The sequence below is a fragment of the Marmota monax genome, unplaced genomic scaffold (assembly GCF_021218885.2).
Source record: "Marmota monax isolate L192 unplaced genomic scaffold, Marmota_monax_Labrador192_F-V1.1 WCK01_AAM20220418_F8-fsc00066, whole genome shotgun sequence".
Lineage (NCBI taxonomy): Eukaryota > Metazoa > Chordata > Mammalia > Rodentia > Sciuridae > Marmota > Marmota monax.
Window position 1 is genome coordinate 10,121,168 of NW_026692805.1, and position 27,483 is coordinate 10,148,650.

The following is a 27,483-nucleotide window of genomic DNA, read 5'->3' on the forward strand; positions in this document are numbered from 1 at the left end:
TGTTCTAGGGGCTCAATCCAGGGGCACTTTACCACTGAGCCACTTCCCAGCGGCCCCCCCCCCCCCCGCCTCTTTTTAATGCTTAATTTTTCTATTTTTTTTTTTTAGTTGATGATGAACCTTTATTTTATTTATTTATATGTCATGCTGAGAATTTAACCTAAGCAAGTGCTCTACCACTGAGCTACAAAGCCAGCCCTGACCCCTTTATTTTTGAGAGTGGGTCTCGCTAAATTGTGTAGGGCCTCACTAAAATGCTAAGATTGACTTCCAATTTGCGATCCTCCTGCTTCAACCTCCTGAGTCAATGGGATTACAGGCGGGCGCTGCCACGCCTGACCTGCAATAATCTTGACCAAAAGTAACATTCTCTGTTTTACCTCGTTAAGTATTGCAGAGGTAATGAAAATATAGAAGCTAGATCCAAAAATGAGGAAGAAAACGAGAAGTGAACAGGCTGAGAAAAGGAGGAAAATCTGGAAAAGGAAAGTGGACCCAAATTAGACCGGAAAAGAAAAAGGGAGACCGGGATTGTTGCTCAGTGGTAGAGCGCTTGCCTAGCATGCATGAGGCACTGGGTTCGATCCCTGGCACCACATAAAAATAAACAAATAAAATGAAAGTATTGTGTCCATCTACAATTTAAAAATATATTTAAAAAGAAAAGAAAAAGGGAATGTGAGAGAGAAGGCATTATCGTCAAAAGCAACCTACCGGCTTCTACGTTGCCCAGAATAGATCAGCAAATCAGATTCCTGGCCTCTAGCATGTTACTCAATTCTATAACCAATTGTCCACGACTTCCCAGCGACTCCATTCATAACCTAGTCTCCATTGGTTGTAACAGCCTCAGAAGACCCGTGATGGAATATTGCGGACTGCTGTGTTGAACTCAAAGGAGGCCTAATTCCCCTTGACTTTCGGGGGATTCAAGAGTCCCTGCATTATTGCCTATAAGCTCGTGTTTTCCCCAACTCTCCAACTCCCCACTTATTTGATTTTCATAGTGCTGGGCAGTCTGCAGGGATTCGATAGACAGTGGGGAATGGGACAGGGGCTGGGATTTTGCGTCCCTAGAGCAAGAAGGCTCCAATATGCTGGAAGTTGAAGTTGGGCTAGAAGGGAAGGGTGCCCTAGGAGAACCAGTCCTGGGGACTATTGGCGGTACCCTGATCCCCAAAGGTGTCAGAGAAGACGGTGAGTGGCAGTTACCGTGGCAACACTCGCGGTCTCGCGAGACAGATGTTGCATCTGCGCACTGCAGCTTAGAGCGCTGTAGAACCTTCACCCCGGGTCTTATATTCAGGACTTTTGTGTGTGTGTGTTTGTTTTAAACGATGGAGCCTTATTCTGACGTTTCCTCGCGACACTGTTGGGAGCGACCAAACGCAAGGTAACGAAACTTGAAGAGCTCCAAGCTATGTCGCGCCATTCACTGCTCCCGGAAGGCGGGGCGGGGAAGGCAAGGACACTGCGCACGCGCGGCGCAGGCGCAGTGGGGCCGGCGCTGTGGCTGGCTGCTGGTGTGGAGTCGCGGTGGTGAGGCGGAGGAGCAGGCAGACGCTGGAAGAAGGTACCCTTCCGGGTGGGAGCGGGCCCAGGGCGCTGGGAGCACGCAAGGTCCCCGCGGCTTCCAGATGCCTCTTGCGCCGCCGCTGGACCGCGGACTGTAGGGAGGGGTTAACTCCGGGCCAGGAATGCTTCCGCAACCGGCGTCCTCCAGAAACCCGGAGTTCGCGAGTCTTCACCCTTGGGTCCTTACCTACTTTTCTTAGCATCTCTGCCCAGCGACCCTGAAGTTTTTAGTTTTCTTTAATTCTTCCCCCGGGACACTGTTGTGTTTCATATTCCTTTTGATAGGAATTCATCAGAGGTAGTTAAAAAAAAAAAAAGTCACTTCCTGTAGGAAGCCTTCCTCTCCTAACCCCCGCTCAACTAGGTTAGGTCTCTGCTCAGCGTCCCTTGGCATCCTGTAGTTACCTGACTTTAAAGCGTGCACCACATTACATTGCTTTATTCTCCGCCCGTAGGGCTTGTAAACTCTAGCTCCTAGAGGCCAGTGACTGTTTTTGCTTGGTGCATCATAGGGAATCCGCAAATACTTAACTATGAAGGTGGTCGTGGGTCTGAGAGTGGGAGTGGTTATTCCAGGCTAAGAGAATGTGTGTAAAGACATGTTGATGAGAAACTGGTAGCCTCCTGGGGGTGATATGCAGGGTGTGGGGTAAAAAGAAAGGATAGTGGAAAGCAGGGCCGGCATGTGGAGGGTTCAGGGCCCTGTATATCACACTAGAGTTGCACTTGATCCTGTAGGCAGTGAACGCACCTTCACCCTTCCTGTTTTGCACCCTTTCTCTGAAGGTTTTTGTTGCTTTTAGTTACAATTTGCGTATCTAAACTACTTTTCATCTCCCCCTACCAGATTCTGCAGACCAGGGAAGGTACTGCCTATTTTGCTATCAGAGTAATTAATTGTAAGTATTTATTCTGTGCTGTTTGGACCCTGGGACCCAATAACTGTCGTATTGGTTAAGCGAAACCTCTGTTAGATGATATTTATATTGCTCCTCATTTGTTTCCCTATTCCTGACCACTTCCACCTTGATGTCTTATGCTACCCGTCACTTCATTGGATTTAGATGAGCTACTTTTATTACTGAGCTTGGGAGAATAGATATGACAGATGGGAGAAGGCAGCAGATATCTCCAGCATTGGGAATACAGACATGACCAAAGTTTTCTGTCAAAATTCCCAGGAATTTTGCTTTCTGGGGAAAGGTGATTTGTAATACTAGAGACCAGGAGACATGAGTGGACCATTTCTCAGGCCTGTCCAGTATATAAAGACCACCTTACCCACACCTGATTTCTTAATTTTGGTGCTGTATCGGATTCACTTGGCAGCAGACTTTTTTTTTTTAATACAAGCCTAGATTTCTTGGCAGTACTCTCCAATTCAGTTGATTTGAGGTGAGAACCAACCGTGTAGGTTTTTTTTTAAAAGCCACAGGTTATATTTGAAGTGCAGGCAGGATTATAAGAGTAAAAAAAGTAGTTGTGACTTTGGGTACTGAATCTGTTTCCTTGTCCACACATTGGGGAATTATAGTAATGCTATAATAATCAGATAGTACATGGGAGAAAGTACTTTATACACTGGTATACTCTATTGCTGGTCTTGTGTGTTGAACTTTATTTGGAAGGGATTTCACTTCTTTTAGTTTTGCCAGGTGGGTCCCTGTCTTTCTCACTGAGCTTCAGAAAGGGAAGGAAGAACATTGAGGAAGAGAAAGGAATGTACAGTTGCCTCTGGGAAGAATTACAGGATATGCTCCCTAGACCTGTGGTTTATAGCATATCCTTAATAATTAATAAACCTTTCTATTTCTCCTTAGTGGATTGGGATCTTTAAATCTTACTACATTTCCCTAGTTTTCATGAAACTGCCAGCCAGAGTAGTCAGCTTGTAATAAGCGTGGGCAGGAATATAGGTCTGCATATGTATCAAATGTTTAGGAAAGATATAAGGAAATCTAGGGGCCAGGGTGGGAGGGAAACTTAAAAGGGGACAGAATGAAAATATTGTTTTAAGTTTTAGTTGTATGCTGGTTAATTATGAATCACAGAGGCTTCTGGGGCCTTTACAGATGTGGAACTATGTTCAGGACACAGATTTCAGTCACCATGAGCCCCAGGGCCTATAATAGCACATGCACATTAGAGATGCTCAGTGAATATATGCTGTGAGAATAAATGAAAGTAAACCCAACTAAAGAGTAATGTATGAAATGCTAACAAATCTATAAGACTATCATATAGTTATGAAAAGGGTAATTATGAACAAAAAGAAAATTTAATTAATTCATTTTAAATAAATGAATTAACAATTACATCACTGTAATTGCAGTGATGTAAAATAGTCCCATATTGTCTGTATATGAAGAAAGACAAGGTCACCTGAAAAAAATGGGGAAAAGGTGGGACCTATCTACTTAATACTTGCTATAGCTTATCAAGAATTAGAGAAAATATAACCAAGATAGTCTCAAGACAGGCTTTCCTAGCTGACATGAATGTTCCACTGTCATTGTTTTTCTATGAAGGATTTTCAAAATGCCTGCAGCCCCTCAAGCACCTTCCAGAGGATCCATTCGCAAGACCAGACCTCTGGTTGTAAAGACGTCCTTGAACAACCCCTATGCTGTCTGTTGGAGCACACTGGAGAGGGAGGACATGCACTTCATTTTACAGACAATTGAGCAGAAGTTTAAATCTATTGGACTTCAGAAAATCGAGGACAAGAAAAAAAGGAAAAAAACGCCTTTTATAAAAAAGCACAAGGTAGAAAGATGCAGCCTAGGTGTTGATACTAGTGAGGATCTGAAGAATAGGCCAGAAGCTAACCAGCAGGTGTCAGGGTGGACGCCTGTGCAGATCAGGAAGCAGCTTGCCATAGGTGTTAATGAAGTCACCAGAGCTCTGGAAAGGAGTGAACTGCTCTTGGTTCTGGTATGTAAGTCAGTCAAGCCTGCCATCATCACCTCACACTTGATTCAGTTAAGTATAAGCAGAGTTGTTCCTGCCTGTCAGGTTCCCTGCCTCAGTGCGACACTAGCCCCTGTCATTGGCTTAAAATGTGTGCTAGCATTGGGATTCAAAAAAGACACCACTGACTTTGTAGATGAAGTAAGAGCTATCATTCCCAGAGTGCCCAGTTTAACTGTGCCATGGCTTCAGGACAGAATTGAAAATATTGGAGACAATTTAGAAACTGAATCTTTGGGAATCCAAGACAAAGAGACTTTGGAAACTTCATTTGAAGACCTCTCAAAGCACAAGAGAAAACTTGAAGGTCAGCAGGTCTCTGTAGCATTACAGCCTCTTAAAATAAAGAAATTGATTCCCAACCCTAATAAGATAAGGAAACCACCCAAAAGTAAAAAAAATACTTCGAAGTAATCTTGTATAAACTTTTCATGCAATTGATAAAAGGACACCTTGTATAAAGAAGGCTTGAAACAAATAAAATGAAATATATTTATGTATATTGGGATCCTGTGTAATGTTTCCTTCAAGTATGTATGAATGTTTGAAGCTATAGCACAAACATGCTGAAGCCTAAAAACATTTAAGTGCAGAAAATAATCAAAAATATGAATATGAAAACAAAAGTTTATTGAAACTAACGTCCATGCTTGTATAAATTCACTGTTTTAAAGGCTGGTACAATGCTTGTTAGCAAGAACATCTGTAGCCTACAACACCTAACATTTTCCCATCAAACTTGGAAAATGTGCCACAGTAGACATGGTTCTAATAAGTACGGTCAATGAAACTAGATTGGGAGCATTGAGTTTCAAAGGAAAAATACCAAATGCCTTGCAATACTTTGTCTTTAGAAGGAATATATTTTTTTACTTCATGTCAGTTTGGCTTTCCTTGTAGGCAGGCATAAACATCTGCTTGGGATGAAGGCCCAATGGGATAGAAGTAAGCCAGATAAAGTATTTTAATTAGGATTCATTTTCCTGTGTATTGTTAACTTACTTGGAAATTAACATGTATAAAAAGTATGACGGGTAGGGGCATAGCTCAGTGGTAGACCCCCAAATTTAATCCTTAGTGTGTTTGTGCATGAGCATGCACACACATAACCAAACAGAAAACTGTGATGGCAATTAGGTGAGACGTGGCAAGAAGTAAATTTTTTAAAAAATTGAGCATGAGTTCTCAGGCAAGATTTTGTGAGCATAGTGTTCTGTGTTAAGTGTCTATAATATATATTTGGAAAAGTTATTTTTGTAGTTTAGGGGAAGATAATGGTTTTGCCAAAGTTTCAGCCTAAAATCTGGATGACTCAGTAGATTATGCCATCTGTTAATTTAGATTTTACTTAGTGCCATCTTCGCACAAATTAAAAAGAAAAGATACAGCATTTTCATTACAGGACAATTTTTTAAAAATTTCTAAATACTATATTGCATTTAAGTTGTACTGATTCTCCAAAATGCTCACTGGTAATCTGCTTGAATTATAAATAGGACAGTGATATTGATTGTATTTAAGAATCAAGTAAATAACATGAATTCTATAACTGGAATATGTAAGTAAGCCTTGACTCCAGAGTGTGTAAATTCTTATTTAATGCTGGTGTTCCCAAGGAGTGTTCTAGTGAATTGGTCCAGTTTTGTTTCTTGATGCTTTTCTCCTTCTGTTAAGAATGGAATGCAGCTAAGTTTGAACCCTGTGAAATGATAAGTCTTCCTGTGTCTTTTAAGAACATTGTTTGTACCAGTTAGGCACTACTGTGGGGCCCAAGTGTCCCCTCTAGTGGCAGTCTTGGATGCCACACTTGTGTTTTCAACTCCTTAGTAAATGAAGATCCACAGACCTTCTAAAAAGGGACAGTTAACAGATATTTTACGCTTTGGAGGCCATACAGTCTGGCACAAATACCCAACTTGCCTTTGTAGCATGAAATGGCCACAGGTGAGACACAAACAAAAGGGTGGCTGTGTTCCAAGGAAACTTTATGAATGCTGAATTTAAATTTCATATAATTTTCATGTCACAAAATGTCACTGTTTTGACTATCTCCCCCCAATCAAAAAAGATAAAAAGCATTCTTAGTTCCTGTGTTGTACAAAAACAGATGATGGGCCAGATTAAGTCCAGGGGCCATACTTGATGGTCCCTGTCTGGTTTTAAGATAATGACTGGTTTTATTGGATTACTTAAAACATGAAGGTAATGCCATTATGCTGTCTAACATAATTTATCTTTTTCTGGACTGAGCAGCCGAGGCACTGGTACGGTAAAGGCAGGAAGAAGTGTCTACTTTGTGGTACTTGAGTAAAGGCCAGTCTGCAGCCTTGTTTAGCATCTTATTTATCCCTTGGATTACTGGTGATATATACACATACATGTACACTGTGAAACTCTTGTTTTTCAAATTCTAGGTAAAAACACCATTGGTAACAAAATTATGAATACTTATTTACAAATAAGACATTTCCATTAGCATGACAGTTCATGATAAATTAAAAGTCAGCATAAAGGAATATGTGCAATTTTGCATAAGTAATAAAAACATTCAAACTATCAATGCCTTATAGCACTAATAAAGCAACCCGGCATTAGTTTTGACCTTAGAGTTTTTATTTTCTTTCCCTCATGTATCCTTGATGTTGCTGAGAAGAAACTGGAGATGGTGCAGCAGTGGAAAAGTCTGGTCATTCACAGGTGTATGCTCTTCAGGGAGCACACTTAATGTTTGCCTCAAACTTTGCTTTTGAAACCATCTATTGACCTACTGAAGATCAAAGTACAAATCTCTGTGTTTACTGATTTGGCAACTTTGCCTATGGAGTAATAATGTACTAGTAATCAGTACATTTTCATTTTGCTCCATATTTGTCATTCCATAAATGTTCCCAGTGATGTCATGTAAGGTGATATACATAAAAATTTTCCAAATGGGTCCTTTGTTCTATTATACAGACAAATACACCACCACTTAATAAATAGAAATGCAGCAGCTTATCTCCACACAATAGCAGAGATTTTCTTACACGAGGCTGTGACTTCTCTTTAGTTCATAGAAAAACAGTTCCCTTTCTAGAGAGTGGAAAAGTACCCTCACTTCACCAAGAAAGCCAAAAATTTGAAAACCAGAGAAATGTGCTCTTTGTACCTTTTCATCCCTCCCACAAGTGGGTAAACAGCAAAAAAAGAAAAGATGCATTTTAACATTCTAACTAGGAATGTGTACAACTGGTCACACATGGGGTGTTTTTTCATCTTTGCTGATTGTTACCAACTACTTCAATTTCACTTAGGTTGTGCTTTTATTCTTCTTTGGAATGGCGGTTCCAGGAATCATTAAATAGGATATGAACAAATGAGGATGCCAGACTTCTAGAAGTCAACACAGCTATCTACTGTAGTACAAGTCCAACCTGGAGGAAAGAAATGAAATAGTAAGAACAAATAAATTAATTGATAACATAATACAAAAGATCTGTGATTTTAAAAGCTATTTAGAATAATCCAAAGGGAAGTAAGGATGGAATTGTCTAGTTAGACTTACTTTGTTTACAAAGACTTTGTCAACATAACTTACCTTTTCAGAATCTGTTCCTGGACACCTCCAGTTGTACAAGTAATACTGCAAACTACCATCTCCTATACCAAACTTGAGTTTTTCCAAGAAGGTCTTATTTTCCATCAAATCTAGTGCATTGAATACATCAAATCCTTTCTGCCAAAGAAAGAAGGATTTAAAATTAAAACATCAAAGGACTATCTATAGAAATTATTGATATAACATTTAATTCCTCTACTAATAGCTTGGATATGCATTTACAATAGGGCTTAATGTCTGCAATGTATAGTATAGGTTAGGAAGACCATACAAAATTGTAGTAAAAAGCTAACAGTGAGTCAACAAGATCTTTCAAAATGCTGAATTAAAAAAAAAATGTGCTCTGATGGCTATCACTGACATAAAAATAACCTATTAAGATTTCAGAAAATACCATGTTCCTGATTCAGAAGGGAGCAGTTGTCTAGACGGTTCCATTTCCAGAATTATTAATTACTGGCCTAAGGCCTGACGTAAGTGAAGCTATTGCTAAGAGTTGTAAAGACTTTAAATAGCATGTTTGTCTTGGACTGATACTGGAAAGTAAGTTTAATATTTTAATGGTAAAAAATAAATTTCTTAAAAGTGTTAGATAGTAATACTATGCAAAATGTAATATAGAAGGAATACCTAAATTTTAATTTCTACTTTAACTTATTGACCACTGAGGGAAAGTTGCTGAAAATGAGCAATCGGGATAATGTTGATTTAGAGACCAAAAGTAGCAAATTTATACAATATTTTCAATGATCTAACGCCAGAGAAATCAAGGAAGACATTTTTCAAGTACTGTTTCCAATTTCTCATGAGCAGTTATTTTCCCATATTCAATATGTATCATCAAAATGTATGTCAGCTGATTCAAATTTATTTTTAAAAGAAAGATATCTATTTAATAATTACCTGAGAATAATTTTTCTGGGAAAATAGAAAAATAATAAAAAGATATGTATTTTCAAGTTAATTAACATTCATAGGCTGCATCTTATATCCCTTATGAATTTTGTGTCTTCCTGTATAAGGGTTAAGTTTTCTAACTTATACAATATTTCGTTTTTGTTAAATTGAAATAAAATCAATGATGAAAACAGCCACTAATGTTTTAAAAGAAATACAGCAAAATTCTTCCATTGTCAATAGTGTGTATGGGGTTGGGGAGGGCATTGCATGAATTACATCTGGATGGAAGAAAACACCATGAGACGTTTTATATATTTTGGCATATACTCTTGAAGAACTAAATTGAACAAAAATGACTGAGTCACTCACCAATTTAGCTATAATGAGTGCATCGTTCATGAGGTCCAGCAGGGGTGTCTCTGTGTGAATGTTATAGAAGGAGTAGGCAGCTTTGAGGCTCTTATGAGCAGGGTGGTGCATGACTGTGGACGGAAGCGTGTAGAAGCTCAGGAAGTCAGTCAGTTTCCCACTGGAGCTCTAAAGGACAATGGTGATACCAAGTAAGTGTCTCCTTGAAAAAACTGCATGCAGCTAACTCTTTCACCATAATTTTCTGTCCAGACAAAAAGCAACAAGTGAGAATTCTTTCTTGACAGCCTATTTTGAGCCCCTTATATTATGCTGGGTGGTGGCCAAGAAGAGCAGGCAGTTGGAACCATAGCAGAAGTGCTAGTCAGTGATTTGCATAAAGTTCTTAGAAAGCAAAAGGTCCTACCAGGAAAGTTTCCCTCAGGCTGACCGAAGAGTCGATGTTCTACATTATGAAGTAGTAATGAAAGATTTCATTTGCAGAAATGAAAGCTCTAGGTATTAGAAGGCTGCCATCTCCACTCTGAAACACATAGGCTGCCTCCAGGAGAACAACTTGGGAGCTGAGCTAGCCACTTTTTTCATGGAACACTACTTGAAAGTAAAACTGGCAAGATTATGGTTGTTCAGACTTGGTATATGGCATATTTTTTTGAAAATGAATGATAAGAACCTGTCAGTTCCAGAAAAAGAAAATGGCAGGATATATTGCCAATGATAAAATGTGAGCTTTCATGTGTAAGTTAAATTTTGGGAAAAACTTGTATCCTTCACCATGAGTTACATTATAACCTTTTCTGATAACAAAGGTTGTGATATCCACACATGTGAGTTTTTGATACCACAAGATGAAATGTAACTTCAGTGAATCAGGGGCTGGGGTTGTGGCTCAGTGGTAGAGTGCTTGCCTAGCGTGTGAGGCACTGGGTTCGATTCTTAGCACCACGTAAACAAATAAACAAAATAAAGTTATAAAAAAATTCAGTGAATCAGTTTTTTTTTTTCCAAATAGCCATGTAAAATGTTAAAAACTCATATACGGATAAAAGATTCATTCAAAGGACAAGACAGCTTAATGGCAGAGCACCTGCTTAACATGTGAGAGGCCCAGGGTTCAAACCTCAGCACCAAAAAAAAACAAGGACAAGACAGACCAATGGATTCTAATGCAATAGAGGATAAAAAGCTTGCTAATAGTAGTATCTTCATGTGAAATATTTTCTTCACATACTTAACATATCACAATAGACTGAAAGCAAAAGCAGATAATAGGTTCCCAGTTGTCTTCTATTAAGTCAGACATTAACAAGATTTGCAAAAATGCAAATGGTACCTACCATCTTTCACTAATTTTGTGGTTTGGGAAAATAGTTTTTCATACAAAATATGGTCTTTAGATAGCATGTAATGAATTGATTATTATTAAATTGTTATGTGGAATAATATCAAATGTCTCAATTTTGAATAAATAAATATCTATAGATGTAATCCATAAAATAAAAGCTCTTTGAGGTCCTCAATAATTCTTCAGAGTAAAGGAGTCCTGAAACAAGAAAGTTTGAGATGAGCTGCCCTGAGAAACTCACATAGGTGCATAAAGATGACATTTTTTTTTAAAAGCAAAGATGGCAACTCTTATGTTGCTTTGGAAATAAAAATTTAGAAACAGACTGCTCAGTTGTTCTTCAAAAATGTCCTTTGAGTCATATCTACCATGGCTCCCCTTCATTACAGCCTTAACTGAGTGTTATGGGTTGGATCTGGAATGTCCCCGCAAAGGCTCATGTATTAAATGCTTGGTTTCCAAAGCAGCCATGTTCAGAGGTGAGGCTTTGAGAAAGTGATTGCATCATGAGGATTCTAACATCATCAGTGAATTAACCCATTAAGGGATTCATTATATAAAGGCATTATTGGGAGGTGGAAGAAGTTTTAGGAGGAAGAAATCACTAGGGGCAGGCCCTAGAAGGGCATATCTTATCCCCAACCCCTTGCTCTCTCTCTCTCTCTTTCCAACCACCATGTCCCTCCAACGCAATGTTCTGCCTTACCACAGGCCCAAAACAATGGAGCCAACAGACCATGACCTGAAACCTCTGAAATCATGAGCCAAAATAAAATTCTCCTCAGGTTAGTTGATTTTCTCAGATATTTTGTCACAGTGACAAAATGTTGACTAATACATTGGGCCTGTGATCCCATACTCAGGCAATATGTGACTGCACTAAGTAAACACTTATGTATACAACTAATGTAAACTAACCCCTGGAGTCACTTCTAACTGGCCCTCTCCACTCCAAGTATTTACAAGATTAAAAGCAACTCAATCCATTTCTACCAAAAGAGCTTCCAAGTGATTCATCTCAACAAGAATTTGGAAAATCTGGACTGTTACTTTTCCTTCCTTCCTTTCTTAAACAAGGATTAAATGGCTGAATCCATGGCATCTCAACCAAAGGCATTTCAGTTATTCCAAAACCAAAAGAATTAAGCCTTAGGATGCAGCCATCTGATTGAGGTCAACCAAAATAACCTTTGAAAAAGGAGAAAAGCAATTAATCACACAGATAACAACAGAAAAGCATTAATATGTAGTAAAAGTACACTCTAATCCAGAAATGGAAACTTAAGAAGAAAATGCAATTCCATCAAGATGAGCAGAAATCTAATCCAGAAGTACTGAGTCTTGGAGGAAGAAAGAAGAGACTGGTACTCTGTGCTCTTTATGGAAAAACAAACTTTATCATATGTGGTGCATACTTCTTAGTACTACCTTATCACCTTATGTTTACCTCCACTACAAACGTGTCGATAATGTGTTCCTGGGGAAGGAACCAGTGGGCTACTTCCTCTTCATCCATCACTGGGGCTAAATGGAACTGCTTCAGGTAAGTGTTGATTAATTCTCGCACTGCTTTAATATCTTTTGGTTCCATGGGTCTCAAACCTGAAGTCTTGGTAACCTTGTTGGAGGGAAAAATAAGACAAATCCCAGAAGTTTAAATGTAAGAGGAGTAAAACTACTTTATGCCCTTTGTCTGCAGACCCACAGAATCCACATCACACAGGAGCTTGTTAGAACAGCAGAATCTTGGCCCCATCCCAGACCCAATGTATTAGAAGCTGCAATTGAATAAGATTCCCTGGTGATTTGTATACATGTTAAAGTTTGAGAAGCACTGGGTTAAAATACATGCTAGGAAATGTTCTTCTTTCTATGTGGCAAGTCTTTGGTCAGTACTGCTCATGACCCAAAAAAATCAAAAGGAATGCTATGAATTGACTGATAAACTAATACCAAGAATTTTCACAGTCTGTATGACAGGGCACAACAATTGCCTGACTTCTGGGGTTTCTGCTTTAAAAATCACCAAATCTAACATTTTGAAAACACAGTTGAGAAACTTGTCTTATTCAACAGTTCATAAAAAAGATGTTGTGATTTTGTTTCCTGAAACAAAAACAATATAAGAGTAAATCATATTGGTCAGGATGGGAAGGCAAGAATTTTTTTTTAATTTATATATGATAGCGGAATGCATTACGATTCTTATTCCATATATCTCTAGTTGTATACAAGTATGTTCACACCATTCACATCTTCATACCTGTACTTTGGATAATAATGATCATCATATTTATTAATGATGGGAAGGCAAGAATTTTAATACAATATCTAGGTATTTGCTTTCTGTCTCCACCCTGCCAACCCTACTGGGGATCAAACCCAGGGCCTCACACATGCTAGGCAAGTAATCTACCACGGAGCTATATTCCAGCTCAATAGCCAAGTATTTTCTAAAGGTGCAGGACTATCAAATACTGGGCCTGGATTTCAGGACATATCGTTTTATTAAAAGGTAACAGAGTAGGCATTTTAACACCACTGCAGAGCTTTATAATTTTAAAATGAAACCATAGGAATAAAAAGCCTACAGGTCAGGACAGATCCCCATTTGATTTTGTTCAACTTTGGTTCTCAAAAACTCCTGTCATCACTGTGGTTCTCTAGAACTATCCACAGACACCCAGGCACTCAAGACTAGTCCTGAGAAAGCCCAACAACAACAACAACAACAAAAAAAAACATTACAAAGTAAAAAATAGCCTACTTTTCCTCCAATAACTTGATTTCCCTTGCTTGGAGAAATATTGGTTAAATTTTAGGAAACAAGTAACAAAAAATACTGCTTGTCCACCTTTCTGCCCTCAATGGTTTACATATATATATATTTTTTTCTTTCTGTGGTACTGGGGACTGAACCCAGGGCTTTACACAGCACTCTACCACTGAGCTATACCCCCAGCCCTGTAAATACTTTTAAAATAAAAGTTTCCTATAGAATAGATCATTATGATTCCTGCAGGTACCCAGGTAGAATCTCATGAGGTAAAATAGGTTTTTATCTTGAAGGTACCACTGATATATTGTTACTAGTTGTGCTGAGGTTTCAAGGTTTCGGTGACAGAGTGCTAATTAATTATTAATCAGCATGAAGAGAGAAGAATAGGAGATCCATGCTTATATTTACAGATCCAAAAGTTCTCAGCTGCATATTTACTCTGGGGCCCTTCAATGATGATTTATGTAATCTACACAGTACTGCAGCTAAAATGACATTTAATAATCTAAATTTAGAGAATTTGAATCCTTAACATTTAATGGACAATTCATGTGTTTTGGTTTTTGTTGCTCTGAAAGCTGATGAGTCAGAAATATCCAGGTCCCAACTGAAATTTTAAAAATAAACATGTATTTCTAAATACTAGTTAAAAGACCAAAAGCACATATCTATTTACATAGATATGTAAACCATGGTCAGAATCATTTTCTGTTATGACACACACTTTCTTTGCTTGATTAAATAGCCATTCTTTTTCTTTTGTTACTGGTACAGTAACAAATAATATCAAGCAATTAGATTAATTAATGAAAGCAACAGGGTATATGACATCTATTAATAGAGAACATTCATAAGGGAGAAATTTGCCAACTTCTTTCTGAAGCAAAATATTCTTTGGCACACATTTCTCACTGACTCAATATTCACACTGTGAAATCACTAAAGCAACACACCTGTAGTCCAGTGGCCATTCTTAAATAGCAGTTCTCAAACATTTCAGTCTCAGGACCTCTTGGTACTAGTAATTATTGAAAAGCTTTGATTATGTGGGTGATATATACCTACACTGACCCAATTAGAAATTAAACTGAGAACATTTAAAAACAAAAAACTTGACATAAGGAATATTCCATGTAGCGTCTGGAACACTTTTTAGTACATTTTTAAGAGGATGAAAGTAAATATGCAAATTATGTTTAAGTGTTATTATATAAACAGTGTTGATTTCATGGATTCAAATCCTAAGTCTAATCATCATTATGACATTGAAGGGTCCTTGGACTACACTGCTATCCTTTGGTCTCAGAGGGTAGTAAAATTTAAAGACTTAGTGAAACAGTGTTTGGGCAAATAAAGCATCATAACTTTGGCAATTTACAAGCATTTCAAAGAAATATTTACAGACACATTAAGGCAAAACAGAACAGAGCATACCAGCCATAAAAAGGGGGTGGGACTAGAAAATAGGGGAAAACTATTCAACTGTGCCAACCAGCAATGGCTAAAAAAACAAACAAACAAACAAACAATGGAAGAACAAAATATTTTTAAAATGTGAAATAAACCAACTCTAGCTATTATCTTCAGGAAGAAGTGGGAAGACTCAAGCTTTGATAAAACATTAAGTTTTTGTATAGTGAGAGAAAGTAAAGGGGCCATGTTTCCTAAGAGGTCAATGAAAAGTGAAGAGATGTTTCCAGTAACAGAAAATCTGATATGTCAAATGAAAATCCTGTATCTGAGTCAGATGTACCTTCCAGGGTTCAATTAATATCCAGTACTCACTGGACTGTACATATATTGAAATCTGTGTAAAATCTGCTTACAAATACATAAGGAAATAAAGCCCTGAGCTCTGTTAGAAAACAATAATGCTTCCATTTGTCAAACTGAGTGGCTTAAGAGCCAACATTCCAGGGCAGATGCAAACAATGATTATGGTTATATGATTTAAAAAGGAGCAACCAGGATGTTCAACACTAAAAATCCATCTAATGCTACTAAACACAGAACACATGTTTTAGGACATGTCTTAGCAAGTATATCCTTCTTGTCGCACAAAATTAGACCCCTGGTAGATTAACCTGACTCCTGCTTTTTTTCTACTTCATATTGACCTTTATCTTCAAAGTCACACACACACACACACACACACACATGCTCACACACTATCTAATTTAGAAATATTCAACTCCAAATTAAAAAAAAAAAAGAACCCTGAAGGGTAGGGAGATACGGAAAGATGGGTTTCATGGGGAAACCCAGTATGCTAGAGAACGGAAGCTACTGATGTGGGTACTTGGAGAGTCATGCATCTGCCTAGCAGATTTTGATCCCATCAATCTTGTGTTGCAACTTCCTCTCCCATGATGTGGGGATAATGACCTGATCTCCTATGACTGTTATGAATAATAAATGAGATTATAGAAGTTGAATTGCCCAGCACAATGCTGGCCCAATAAATGTCAACTGCACTATTCAGAAGTCCAGGAAAGATATAAAGCAAGTGCTATAAGCAGAAACAATATGAGAGATCAGAAAATGACACTTTCCCTATAAAGCAAGAATTGCTTTCAGTAAGGCTCTTCTTATGCTAAATGGTACAAAATTGTTCTTGATTGACTAGATTGCTAGCAGTGGTCTCATTAATCCGGTTTCTGGAGACAAAAAAGGTCTCACATATGCTGCACTGTCCAGCTTTTACCAGAAGAGGCAGAGTGCCTCTGTTATTGGCACCTTCCAGTTTTTTTCTTTTTTGATACCAGGAATTGAACCCAGGGGTGCTCTCCCACTGAATTACATCTCAAGTCCTTATTATTTTTATTCTTTAAAATTTTAAGGCAGAGTCTTCCTAAGTTGTCCAAGCTGGCCTCGAACTTGCAATCCTCCTGCCTCAGCCACCTGAGTCACTGGGATTACAGGTGTGCGCCCCGCTCAATTTTTCAACATCTGTACTTTCACCTCTTTTACCCACTTTACCCACTCTTCTTTTTCCATGTCTTAGAAGGGGGAAAGGAGACTGGAACATACCAATGAGAACTGTCTGGACTGTGGCAACTATCCTTCTCTGTGCTAACCTGCATTGTAATGACTATACAGTGTGGCCCATGATGACCCTGGCTGGTGCTTGTTGCCCCTAACAGGGGCATGTGAAAGGTGACAGCATAAGCAACAGGGTCTAACAGAAGAAACACTAATGTCTGGGCTTATATCTCAAACCATCCACTTACTGGTGATGTGCCCTTGCATGAGTGTCAACCTTTATAAGTCTGTTTTTTCATCTGGATAAGGAGAAAAGAAGAACTAACTTCAAAAAGTTGTGAAAACAAACTGAAAAATATATGTCAGAGCATACTATTAATTTCAACTTAATGGGGGGAAAAGGCAGTCTCTACAACCACATGGCTGCTGCACAAGCTAACTGAAGGGAGATGCCAAAGCCTAGTTTCACAACCAAGGCCTGACTTGTGATTTATCACCAACCAACCAAAACTTTGTTATATATGAAAAGACTGATATCTGTACCGAAATATAAAAGCCAAAAATACTTTTAGCATCTTAAATTCTAATCATTCTGAATAAACCAATGGCAAATAACAAAACTCCTTATTATTAAATCCATTTATGCAGCCTGTATGTAAGTGGATCTTTTCCCTACACAGAAGCTAGACTGCTTTAGCTTCAATAGAGTGAAATTTGGGGAGACCAAAGTAGAAATTAGCTCCTAGTGAAAAAAAAAAAATAGGCATGCTTAAAGTTTTTATTTCAATTCATACAGAGCAAAATTCAAACAAAAGATCCCATCTGCGGTGTATACATTCTAAGAGGGCACACAGTTTTCACACCTTCTGGAGTTCACAAGTTGTGTGATCTGCTCCTGCTGTGTGCAGGCAGGGACTAAGGTTTGCTTCTGTACAATAGAAATGGGACTTGGAACTTGTTTCTAACCAACAGCTGTGGGATTTGTGATTTGCTTTTCATCAATAGAAATGGCAGCGTTCATGAACTGATTATATAAAGTTCTAAATCCATCTAGCTGGCAGATTCCCTCTACAGACTCTCTGGCTTTCACTGGCTTTGGTCAATAAGCTTCCATGCTGTGCACTGCCCTATAGAGAAGATCAAGTGACCAAGAACTGAAGATGGCCTCTGACAGCCTACAAAGAAGGAGCTGAGGCCCAGTCAACCAGCCAGCAAAGAAGTCAATCCTGCCAACAACCATGGACGCCTGAAAGCAGGTCCTTCCTCAGTCAAGTTTCAGAGGAAACCCCAGTTCTGGCTAACACCTTGATGACAGCTTCATAAGAACCCAAAGAATGGGACATAGCTAAGTGGTACCTGGATCCCTGACCTGCAAAACCCATGCAAGAATAAATGTGCTGGGGTTGAGGTTGTAGCTCAGCAGTAGAGTGCTCGCCTAGCATGTGCGAGGCGCTGGGTTCGAGCCTCAGCACCACATAAAAATAAAGGTATTGTGTCCGACTACAATTAAAAAAAATTAAAGAAAAAAAGAATAAATGTGCTGTCTTAAGCTGCTCTGTCTGTGACAATCTTTTACAGAGTAAGTAATAAATAACACACCATCTGAGTCCCCAATAAAGCAAAGGCACATTTAAATGTGCCTTACTTAACTTTAAATATGCTTAACTTTTCCTATTAAGAGAGACAACTTTTCATATTGGGAATTTGTTCTTTTAAAAAAAGAAGATAATGTAATGAAACATTATTCCCTCTCCCTTGGCCTCTTCTCTAAACTTGACTCCTCCACTCTATGGTATCAAGAAATCAGTGGCAACTTGAACTTTTCTTACCCCTTACTTAACAGACCATAAATACCCAAATGCCAAAACTTAACTTGACTTCATTCAATCTCACCCCACTACAAACTGAAGATCTTAAAAAAATCTTTAAAAGAAAGGAAGAAAGAAAAAAAATCAAACAAATAAACTGGTATTTCCAAATGAACTCCCCTATTTTCCTAGTTCCTGAATTCTACGCAGTCTTTTTAGCTATATATTCCCTTTCACAGACACAGGTCCATTTTGAGACTGCTGCAATACTTCTTTCCTTTTAAAAGGTTCAATTGTTACAGCTTCAAAAACTGCAAATCATTCTTACTTACATCCGGAAGTCTGTAAAGCTTCATTGTTCTCTGTAATGTCATATTTCTACTCAAGTGAGAAAATTTCACTTCTACCAATTTTCTGGGGTTTAGGGATCGATGCCAGTATCTGGAATACAATAAAGGTTTTACAATCTAATTGATTTCTAACTCTATAGGTTTTTACTCTGCCTCAGCCTGGCTGCTCCATAAGCATTTACTAAATACTTATGCTGTGCCTGGCATAGTGCCGAGGCTGGCCCTCTTTGTCTGCAGTAATTTTCTTAGTCATTTTTTCATCTTTAAAATGTCTTGCATTCCTCTTTTTGTTCCTTTGAAGTTTGTTACCTTTTATTTCTTTCACTAAAGAAGAATCTTAAAACCTCAAGAAAAATATTAATTACACCCTGGTTTGCAAATGTTTAATGGCCACCACTGATTTTATCAAAGGCAAACTAACAGGTTTAAAAACATGAAACTATTTCTTCTAAATAAGTAGCTTTTTAGTTGGATACATTCCAAAGAAAACAACTGTTTTGAGAAACCAGTCTAAATTTCTTAAATGATTCCAATTTAGGTACTGGAATAAAGGATTTGTATTAAAATACACGTGAAGTCTTTTATCCTGTTTATCTTTGAATGCAATAATTTAATAAGTTATAGTAATTTTTCAGTTTTATCTTTTATAGTAAGTTTACTTAAAATTTTTTCCTAGTTGAAGGTGATAACTCTTATGTTTTAGACACAGGTTGTTGACTGTCTTCTCGCTGGAGCAGTTCTTAAAAGCTTGATTAGAACTAATAAAGTCATAAAAACAGCATAAGCTTCTTTTTATTCTTAGAAAACAAGTACATCTTGGACTTTTCAACTGATGCTTATCAGACTTTTGGAATGGTTCAGTAGTGCTGCAAAGCACGGAAGAAAACTGAATTTAGGTGTGGAGAGAAAGCACAACAGTGGACACTGTTAGATCACAATGCCCTGGGTTTCTCCATACAAAGACAGCACTAGTCTTTTGAATGTAACAGAAAAAGAAATATAGATCCTGTATCAACGGCAGGGAAATGTTAAAGACTTTTTTTAAAAATCACCAAGTGGCTGTATGATATACTGAGATGAATGGTCTCCATCTCTGCTACCAACAAACTACACAAACCCCAGTGAGCAAAATCCCTCACCTGAGGAGAGTAACACTTCTACCAAAATGGTGATGATGCTCAACAGGCTTGGTAAAGAGAAGACCTGGGGTAGGGATACAGTGCTACCATTACCTGCACGTGGCCACCGGCTTAGGAAGAACAACTCCTGCAGTATATACAGCCTGAAAGATTCCTTCCAGGTTCACTCTTCTAGTTATTTCTCGAATTAACACTGGGGCAACCCGTTTTGATCTCAATTTCTTATGAACACAAAGAAAGTTGATTTCTACCATTTTCTTCACACTAAGAAAGAAAGATGTTGAAAATTAGAGCCAACACAAGATGAACACATTTTACAATACAAGAAAATGCTCATAAAATTTCAAAGAATGTGGAAGACATCCTTTAACACAATACTTAAGAAAAATATTGCTTCATTTAGTTCTAGTTTCAAAAATTCAGATCAAAACACTATTTGCCTTATATCCCTGCCAAAATGATTATAACTCTAGGTCAGGGAAGCTCAATCCCTTTGTTCCAAATAAATTTTAACATTTTAGTCTTTTATAAGTTTTCATTTTAGAAAATGGTTCAGATATGCCTCAAAGTTTATCTGTTTTTCCTACAATGTATGCAATTATGACAATAATTGAGTCACCCTGGTACAGAATCTGATAAGATGTTACTTTGAAGCATGATACAAATCCCCAGGATCCCTGAGAAGGGCTTCAGCAGTCCAGAGCCAGTGCATTTCCACGCTACAGTAAACCTTCTAGAGCTTCAATCCTGATCCCAGCTCTGCTTCCAGATATGTAAGCCTCTTGTTTGGCACACAATATTCCTTGAGATCACATGTTTTTATCAGTAAATAAACTAACCTAATACACTGAATGGTAAATAGACCTTTTACACATTAGGTCTTTGATTTTTATAGTTGGATCTTCAACTTTCTAGGTTAGATAACAAGAGCAAAGGGACAGAGGCTTATCCTATGGAGGAAAAGGTTGTGTGTTTCTGTTTTCTGTTTCTTTTGGTACCGAGATTAGACTTGGGGGTCACTCGACCACTGAGACACATCCCCAGCCCCATTTTGTATTTTATTTAGAGATAGGGTCTCACTGAGTTGCATAGCACCTCGCAGTTGCTGAGGCTGACTTTGAACTCAAGATTCTCCTGCCTCAGCCTCCTAGGCCACTGGGATTACATGTGTATGCCACTGCGCCAGGCTGGGAAAGGTTTTATCTCCCCTAAAACTTTTGATTTTTTTAAAAAATAAATCTTGGATGTCAGTTTATGGCTTTATTCATTCTGAAACATACATACATGTGTACATGTGTGTAAACAGGTACATAACAATGGGTACATGTATGAGATTGATAGAGAAAAGGAAAAATAAGAAAAGGGAAAGGAAAAGAAGGGAAGGGAGGAAGGAAAAAGGGGCAGACAGAGGGGTGGACAGAGTCTTGTCCTCCTCCTTTCTTTTTCCTTAAATATTTTTAGTTATATATGGACACAATACCTTTATTTTGTTTATTTATTTTTATGTGGTGCTGAGGATCAAACCCAGTGCCTCACATGTGCGACGCAAGCAATCTACCACTGAGCCACAACCCAAGCCCATCCTCTTTCTCCTTTTGGTTCACAGTCTAATCTTTCTTTTTTTGTTAATAATTAATGAACTTAACTTTAAGAGTTTTTAGGTTCACAGCAAAATTGAGTGGAGAATTCCCATACAGTCCCTGTCCTCACACACACACAACTTCCTCCACTATTGACAACTCACAATGAGTAATTTTTTTTAAATATTTTTTTAGTTGTAGATGGACATGATACCTTTATTTATTTATTCATTTATTTTTATGTGGTGCTAAGGATCAAACCCAGTGCCTCACATATGCCAGACAAGTGTACTACCGCTGAGCCACAACCTCAGCCCCCAATGATTAATTTTTAAAAGTCTACTCTCATTGCAATTCTTGGGAAAGAAAAACAAAAGGTGACATGAACAGCTTTAAATGTACCTGTCATAAATGCGGATGTTTGCCGGGATAGCACTTATGAAACCTACAAGTTTTTTATTTGAAGACACTCTGACCCCGCAGTGCCACTGCAAGAGCCAGCCTGGGGGACGCAGAGCCCTGAAGTCAGAGAAGACAAGGAAAACAGGCACCAGTTAGTGTCCAAAAACACAGGAACAGACATGAGACCTCCCAATCTAACAGTCCAATCCATGACACCCTGATAGCAAGACATACCACAACAGGAATTCAGGTGAATAGTCGAAGCGAAACATGTTGTCGTCATCTTCTACATAATTCTCATTTAATAAGGTGTATAACTCCTTGAGCTAAAAGATATAATAAGCTTCCTATCTATGGTGCTCAGGACCAACGCAGAAGCAATTTGTGAATGCACATGTGGAACTAAAGAGTTTTACTCACCACTTCGGCATTACTCAAGTCTAAAGTGTCCCACATAAAACCCTGTGGCAAAGAATACGGTTCTTGACGTACATTGTCCTTATCTGGCTCAATTGCACCATGAGATGTTATGACTTCATCTGGAGAGAAAGACAAGAAGAAAAAAGGAGAAAATTACCAAAGCATTCCGACAACCTCACATGGTCAGCGACATAAACAAAATCAGATTCGGGATGCTGAGTTTAATACAGTCTAAAATATGCTATTATTTCAACTTCCTCTGGACTAAAGCAGGAAAGTCAACTGGTGGTGTGGAATAACTCTCACCTCACCAGTTAAATCAAAGGAGGAATCCTTTGTCACCCAATGACAAAGATGACCTTATGAAATGATAGTGATTTCGAAGCCTCATACTTAGGTTGTAGACTCACTACACAGCACCACTGTAAGCAACGTATCAGGTTTGATACGACAACCTTAGAGCTGTTCTCCTCTTATACAATGAAGTTCCATAAACTGGGGAAGGGGTATGTGAGAGTGACCTGTGACCCCTCCCAACAGCAAAACCTAATTCAAAGACTGGTGATTTCTCTCCAGCTGTTCTACTAGCCATGTACTCCACACCATCAGTCTCTAGTGATTTCCATAATCCTCCCTCCAATTCATCCTCTGCAGAACATCCCTTGCAGCTGGAATAAAATGCAGGCTCTTTCTCATGCTGCCTCTTTGCTCCACTTCACCCCTCTCTGCCCCTTGCTCCCAGTGCTCTGGCCATACTGATTTCTCTCAGGTTTGCCCCAGCTCAGGGCCTTCCTGGTGCTTTTCCTCTACTAAGGCCCTGCCTTGGTCATCATGCAGATGGGCCTGGGACTTTGTCAGACAGATGTTTATGCATCATTTTCCCATGGCATCTCTCCCTGACTAAAGCCTTTTCCTGTCTAAAGTGCGTTCCTCACCCTGCCTGGCCACCATTTGTTTTGCCTTCGCACCACTAGTTCTGGAGCATGTGCTCCATACTCTGCCTGACACTTAATAACATTCAACTAACAACTGCTGAATGAAAGAACCTCAGGGCCTGGTTCTTCCCACCACAGAATCTTTCTGTAGGTAGAAATCACAGGGTTTATACCAGCTCCCCTCCCTTGCCTAATCCTTAACCTGGTTATTCTTGTTTTATCTCCACTTTGCCACCTCATCTCCAGAGACTTCCTCAAGTCAGCCCAGGGGACCAAATTCCCAGTCCCTCCCATACAGAGTCCCTGACAACTGCTTGGTGATTGGCTCTCATGCTGTCTCTACAACCATCCCATGCAAACAGCTCCAAACAGCTGGGGTCAGCTCCTCTGGATGGGCAGAAATGGAGAGGCAGAATCTGCCTTCCAAATATCCTTCCCAACCTCAGGCACAAGAGTCTGACTTCCAAATGTCCTCCCACAACCTGGCTTCCTTCACCTTATGGCCTCTGAACTAAGGTGAGCACAAAGAGTCCTAGGAACTGAAGAACTATGCAAGGATTTGGCCAAGGGGCAAAATAGTGAAGGAAATATAGAAGGGCTTAGACAGTCAGGGCAGGATGGCAAGTGAGGAGGTCGGGGGCAGGGTCAGAACAAAGGAGCATGGAGAGGGTCTTCTGATGAGGTCAACTTCCTGGCTGATGAAAGTGTTCATGGACACAAGAGAAAAACAAAACAGACACGTGGACAGACAGGGCACAAATGAATAATAGTGAGGAGAGCTTAGACAGCGGAGGAAATAAGGAAGGAGGAAATTCCAGAGACCATAAAAAAAATAAGCCAAAACCCCCCTACTGGATTCCCAGCTCTGTCACTTTTGTCACTATCTCTGTCACTTTTGCAATAAACCTGCTGCTTGCTTACTACCTCTGTGACCTGTTCTTCAGTTCTTTGCTGAACAGAGACAATGAACCAGCACCTCCAGATGGTAACAATAAGATGAGCCCCTGGATTATCTTCCCAAAAAAAGGTGGCCTGGGGTTAGGTGGCTGGCTATAAGTGGCTTTCTTCTCTTTAGGATGGGAGGGTGGCTTGGTGAGTAGCATTCAGCTTAACCCAGTACTTTCAAGCCAGTAGACCTAGACCCCTTAGCCAAGGTTCATTCAACTGAATGCAATTAAGAATCCTGTAAATTCATTTTAAAGAATCTCCCTCCATTAATAAACACATTTCTAGAATCTGAAAGAAAAAGGGCAAGCAAAGATCATTTCCTTCTTCTTAGTCTTCTTAATTTTTGTACCAGGGATAGAGCCCGTGGGTGTTCTACCACTGAGCTATCTCCACAACCCTTTCAGTTTTTCATTTTGAGACAGAGTCTTACTAACTTGCTCAGGCTGGCTTCAAATTTGTAATCCTCCCATCTTAGCTTCCCAAGTAGCTGGGATTATAGGCATGTGCCACCATGCCTGTATTTTTCTCTTCTGTTTTTGCAGTGCTGAAGGTTGAACCCAAGACCTCATGCATGCCAGGCAAGTGCTCTGTCACTGAGCCATATCCCAGCCCTTCTTTCTTTACCACTCAGAAGGTTGTGGCCTTTTAACCTGTTGGGTAAGAGTGGGTGGGAGAGGAGTGGCAGCTTTCAAAATTTTGAAAACTAATATTTGAATGCATAGGAAAGAATTGCTTCTTGATTTATATTTGAGAAAACGGACTATTTTGTACATAGCTGAGCTATTTAGCGTTCTGGCTGGCAATTCTTTATATGATATCAATTTAGAACCTGAACTCACAGTGCAGAAATAGTTATATGACAATTACTTTCATATACATAGTACAAAGTAGGAAATTTACACTGTGTATTTTTTAACATATTTATGGCATTTATAAACATCATCTTTTTTCCATAAAGGGAAAGAGGAACAATTAAATTTTGTTTATGATTACTTAACTGGTAAAAGTCTAATCGAAATCTAATAGAACAGGGAAGCATCAGGCGATGAGGCCCCATGGTAGTTTCTTAGTATACCAAAGTATGAGATCTTCACATTCATTACATGCTCTAATTCCCATGTGACACTAGGATGCTACTGAATTAGTAGTAATGCCCCTGGTGAGTGTTCAGAATCCTATCATTAAATGGTATAAAACTATACATTTTAGTAAGATGTTATAGGGAAAACCTTTTGCATCTTACAAAATAAGCAAGGAGTGAAAATGCTAAGTTTATATTTACAAAAAACAACTCCATAACTGAGAAGAATAAAGGTGACAGGAGAATCACACACCATTTTATATATATAATATTATATATAATTTGGTATCATATTTCAAGTGCAGGGAAATCGGATATTGTAATAGGGATACAAGTCAAATAAAATCATTGTAATTAAAAACCAATGTCACTACCTAAAATTTATATTTTAAAAAGACAAATATTACTTCTATGTAAACTTTGAATCTATGGTATCGAGCAAATGATATAAATGAAGTAAAATCTATTTCATATTTTTGATTACTATTAATCAACCCTTGTTTTGGGGGGAAGGGTGGGCATTGGAAGAGCTTACTTAGTTTAGGTACTGGCTGCGTATCCCAAAACTGGTATCTGCGTTTTGCAGCCTCGTCAATGTTCCTGGCAGGGCCCTGGCATGCGGAGAGTAGCTCCATTGCTCTCTGGATGTCCTGTAGCTTCTGCATGGGGATGGTGGGATTCTAGAACAGCAAAGACACAGAGACACAAAGTATGAGGAAGCTGCCGCTGCTCTTAAACCTGGGGCAGACGCATGTTTATCTGCCTTAGAGACTGCCATCCCTAAACACTGCCCAACCTCCTCGAAGTCTGCTGGAGGCTGCGGCTCCAGGATCAGGATATAAGCAATGTATTTTGTTACAGGTAACAATAGTTCTGTAGTTCGAATGGGGCTCTGGCAGTTTGGGAAATCTAAAGTAAATGGAAGCATCCTTTGTTTCATATTCCCACCCAACTGCAATGGTCCCACCACTGCTCCTCTGGAAGGAGAAACCAAAAGGGGTGACATGCAGTGCATGCATTACTGTCATACAGCAGCCAGGCAGCCACAAGCCACTGTCAGGTTTAATGCTCTGCAGTAGCAATGGGGGGACGGAGGAAACAACTTCCAGAACAGAAACTAGGCAGACAAGATCATTAAATTAAAAAAAAAAAAAAAGGAAGAAAAAGAAATCTGAAATTGGTGCTAAGCTGGGAAGGAGATGATTAAGAAAGGAACCCTTCATCACGTCCCTTCCTCCTGGACCGCACGTAGCCCCTCTCCTAGCCCCTCACCTAGTCCTCTAGAGACAAGCCTGGTGACAGAAGGCCAATAGCTCCAAAAGCAACTCCAGTCCTTAGCACTTACCACCTGTCCCACCCCGCCCCCACAACTCAAGTGTTTAAAACTAGCCTCCTTTTTAGTAAAACATATTCTCAGTCTGTAAAATGTACAATACCTTTAAATTCTAAAGTTCCCTTCTCAAAGGCAGTATTCCTGTCATCTCCTGGGGACTCTCCAGCTCTTTTTGTAATTCCTCAAATGATGTGTTAATGAGAGGGCAATGTATAGGACTAAATGTGGAAATCAGGGACTTTTTCTCAATAAGCAAACTGAAAAGTTTCAGAATCCTGATAGCACTCAAGGAATATTTTTCACTGCAATTTTGAAGTAGTTAGAAGAAATTACAGAGCCTTTGGTTTTGTTGTATGGACACAAAGAAAAAATGAGATTGACCCTCAGGGGTTTATAAACAGTACCTTTGGACTTCTGCTCAACTTTGAAATCTGTGGTCTGGAGCAAATCATTTTAACCTGGGAAGCTTATCCATTTGACACAGCACAAAACAGGTTTCATTACACAGAGACTATCCTGTGGCTGCTTTATTCACTGGTTCCTTAGGGTTCTTGATACTAAAATGATCCAGAAAACAAAGTCCTAAAGTCTAACTGGAGGCGGGTTTAGCACCTCCACTCAGAAGTCTAATGACATAACCCAGGATCGCCATGATTTTTGTAAGCTGTTCATCTTACATATTGATTGACATCTAAATCATAAGGGCCATCTTAATGACACATAGAAATTTACCAAAGTATTTTTCCTGTTCTAATTTATTGTATTTTGGCATTATTCTTTTTGCTTGAGTCTCTTTTGATTTTCCAACATTATAAGTAATTGATTTCTAGGTAAACAAAATTTACATCCATTTGAACCCCAACAACACAATCTATTAAGAGACTATGACTTCAATGGGAATTGAGATCACAGCACATTTTGACTAACAATGTTTGAACATGCATTTAAATTTAGCTTAAAAGGCAAAGT

At 38.9% G+C, this 27,483-nt stretch overlaps 2 protein-coding genes across 4 annotated transcripts in view; one reads left to right on the top strand and one right to left on the bottom strand.

Moving 5' to 3' along the window:
* The first annotated feature begins 1,310 nt into the window (after positions 1–1,310).
* Rpp38 (ribonuclease P/MRP subunit p38) lies at positions 1,311–5,045 on the top strand. Of its 2 annotated transcripts, none has more exons than XM_046448259.2 (3): positions 1,311–1,393; positions 2,423–2,474; positions 4,104–5,045. In XM_046448259.2, the coding sequence occupies exon 3, from the start codon at positions 4,114–4,116 to the stop codon at positions 4,957–4,959; it is 846 nt and encodes a 281-aa protein (XP_046304215.1). In that variant the 5' UTR covers positions 1,311–1,393; positions 2,423–2,474; positions 4,104–4,113; the 3' UTR covers positions 4,960–5,045. The 2 variants fall into 2 exon arrangements, with proteins under 2 accessions (XP_046304215.1, XP_046304214.1); XM_046448258.2 differs by lacking the exon at positions 1,311–1,393 and adding an exon at positions 1,432–1,573.
* A 109-nt stretch (positions 5,046–5,154) lies between these two features.
* Positions 5,155–27,483, bottom strand: part of Nmt2 (N-myristoyltransferase 2) — a 46,312-nt gene continuing 23,983 nt past the window's right edge. For both annotated transcript variants that reach the window (XM_046448256.2, XM_046448257.2), the window contains 10 exons: positions 25,717–25,861; positions 22,218–22,336; positions 22,032–22,123; positions 21,798–21,914; positions 19,909–20,079; positions 18,659–18,767; positions 12,205–12,375; positions 9,413–9,580; positions 8,123–8,260; positions 5,155–7,958 (listed from right to left, as the gene is read on the bottom strand). In XM_046448256.2, coding sequence (XP_046304212.1) covers positions 7,938–7,958; positions 8,123–8,260; positions 9,413–9,580; positions 12,205–12,375; positions 18,659–18,767; positions 19,909–20,079; positions 21,798–21,914; positions 22,032–22,123; positions 22,218–22,336; positions 25,717–25,861 — 1,251 coding nt within the window. In that variant the 3' untranslated portion in view covers positions 5,155–7,937. The remainder of the gene's footprint in view (positions 7,959–8,122; positions 8,261–9,412; positions 9,581–12,204; positions 12,376–18,658; positions 18,768–19,908; positions 20,080–21,797; positions 21,915–22,031; positions 22,124–22,217; positions 22,337–25,716; positions 25,862–27,483) is intronic.

Bases quoted from the DNA above. Each gene is read 5' to 3' on its own strand.
- Rpp38 (XM_046448259.2), top strand. From the start codon at position 4,114: ATGCCTGCAGCCCCTCAAGCACCTTCCAGAGGATCCATTCGCAAGACC.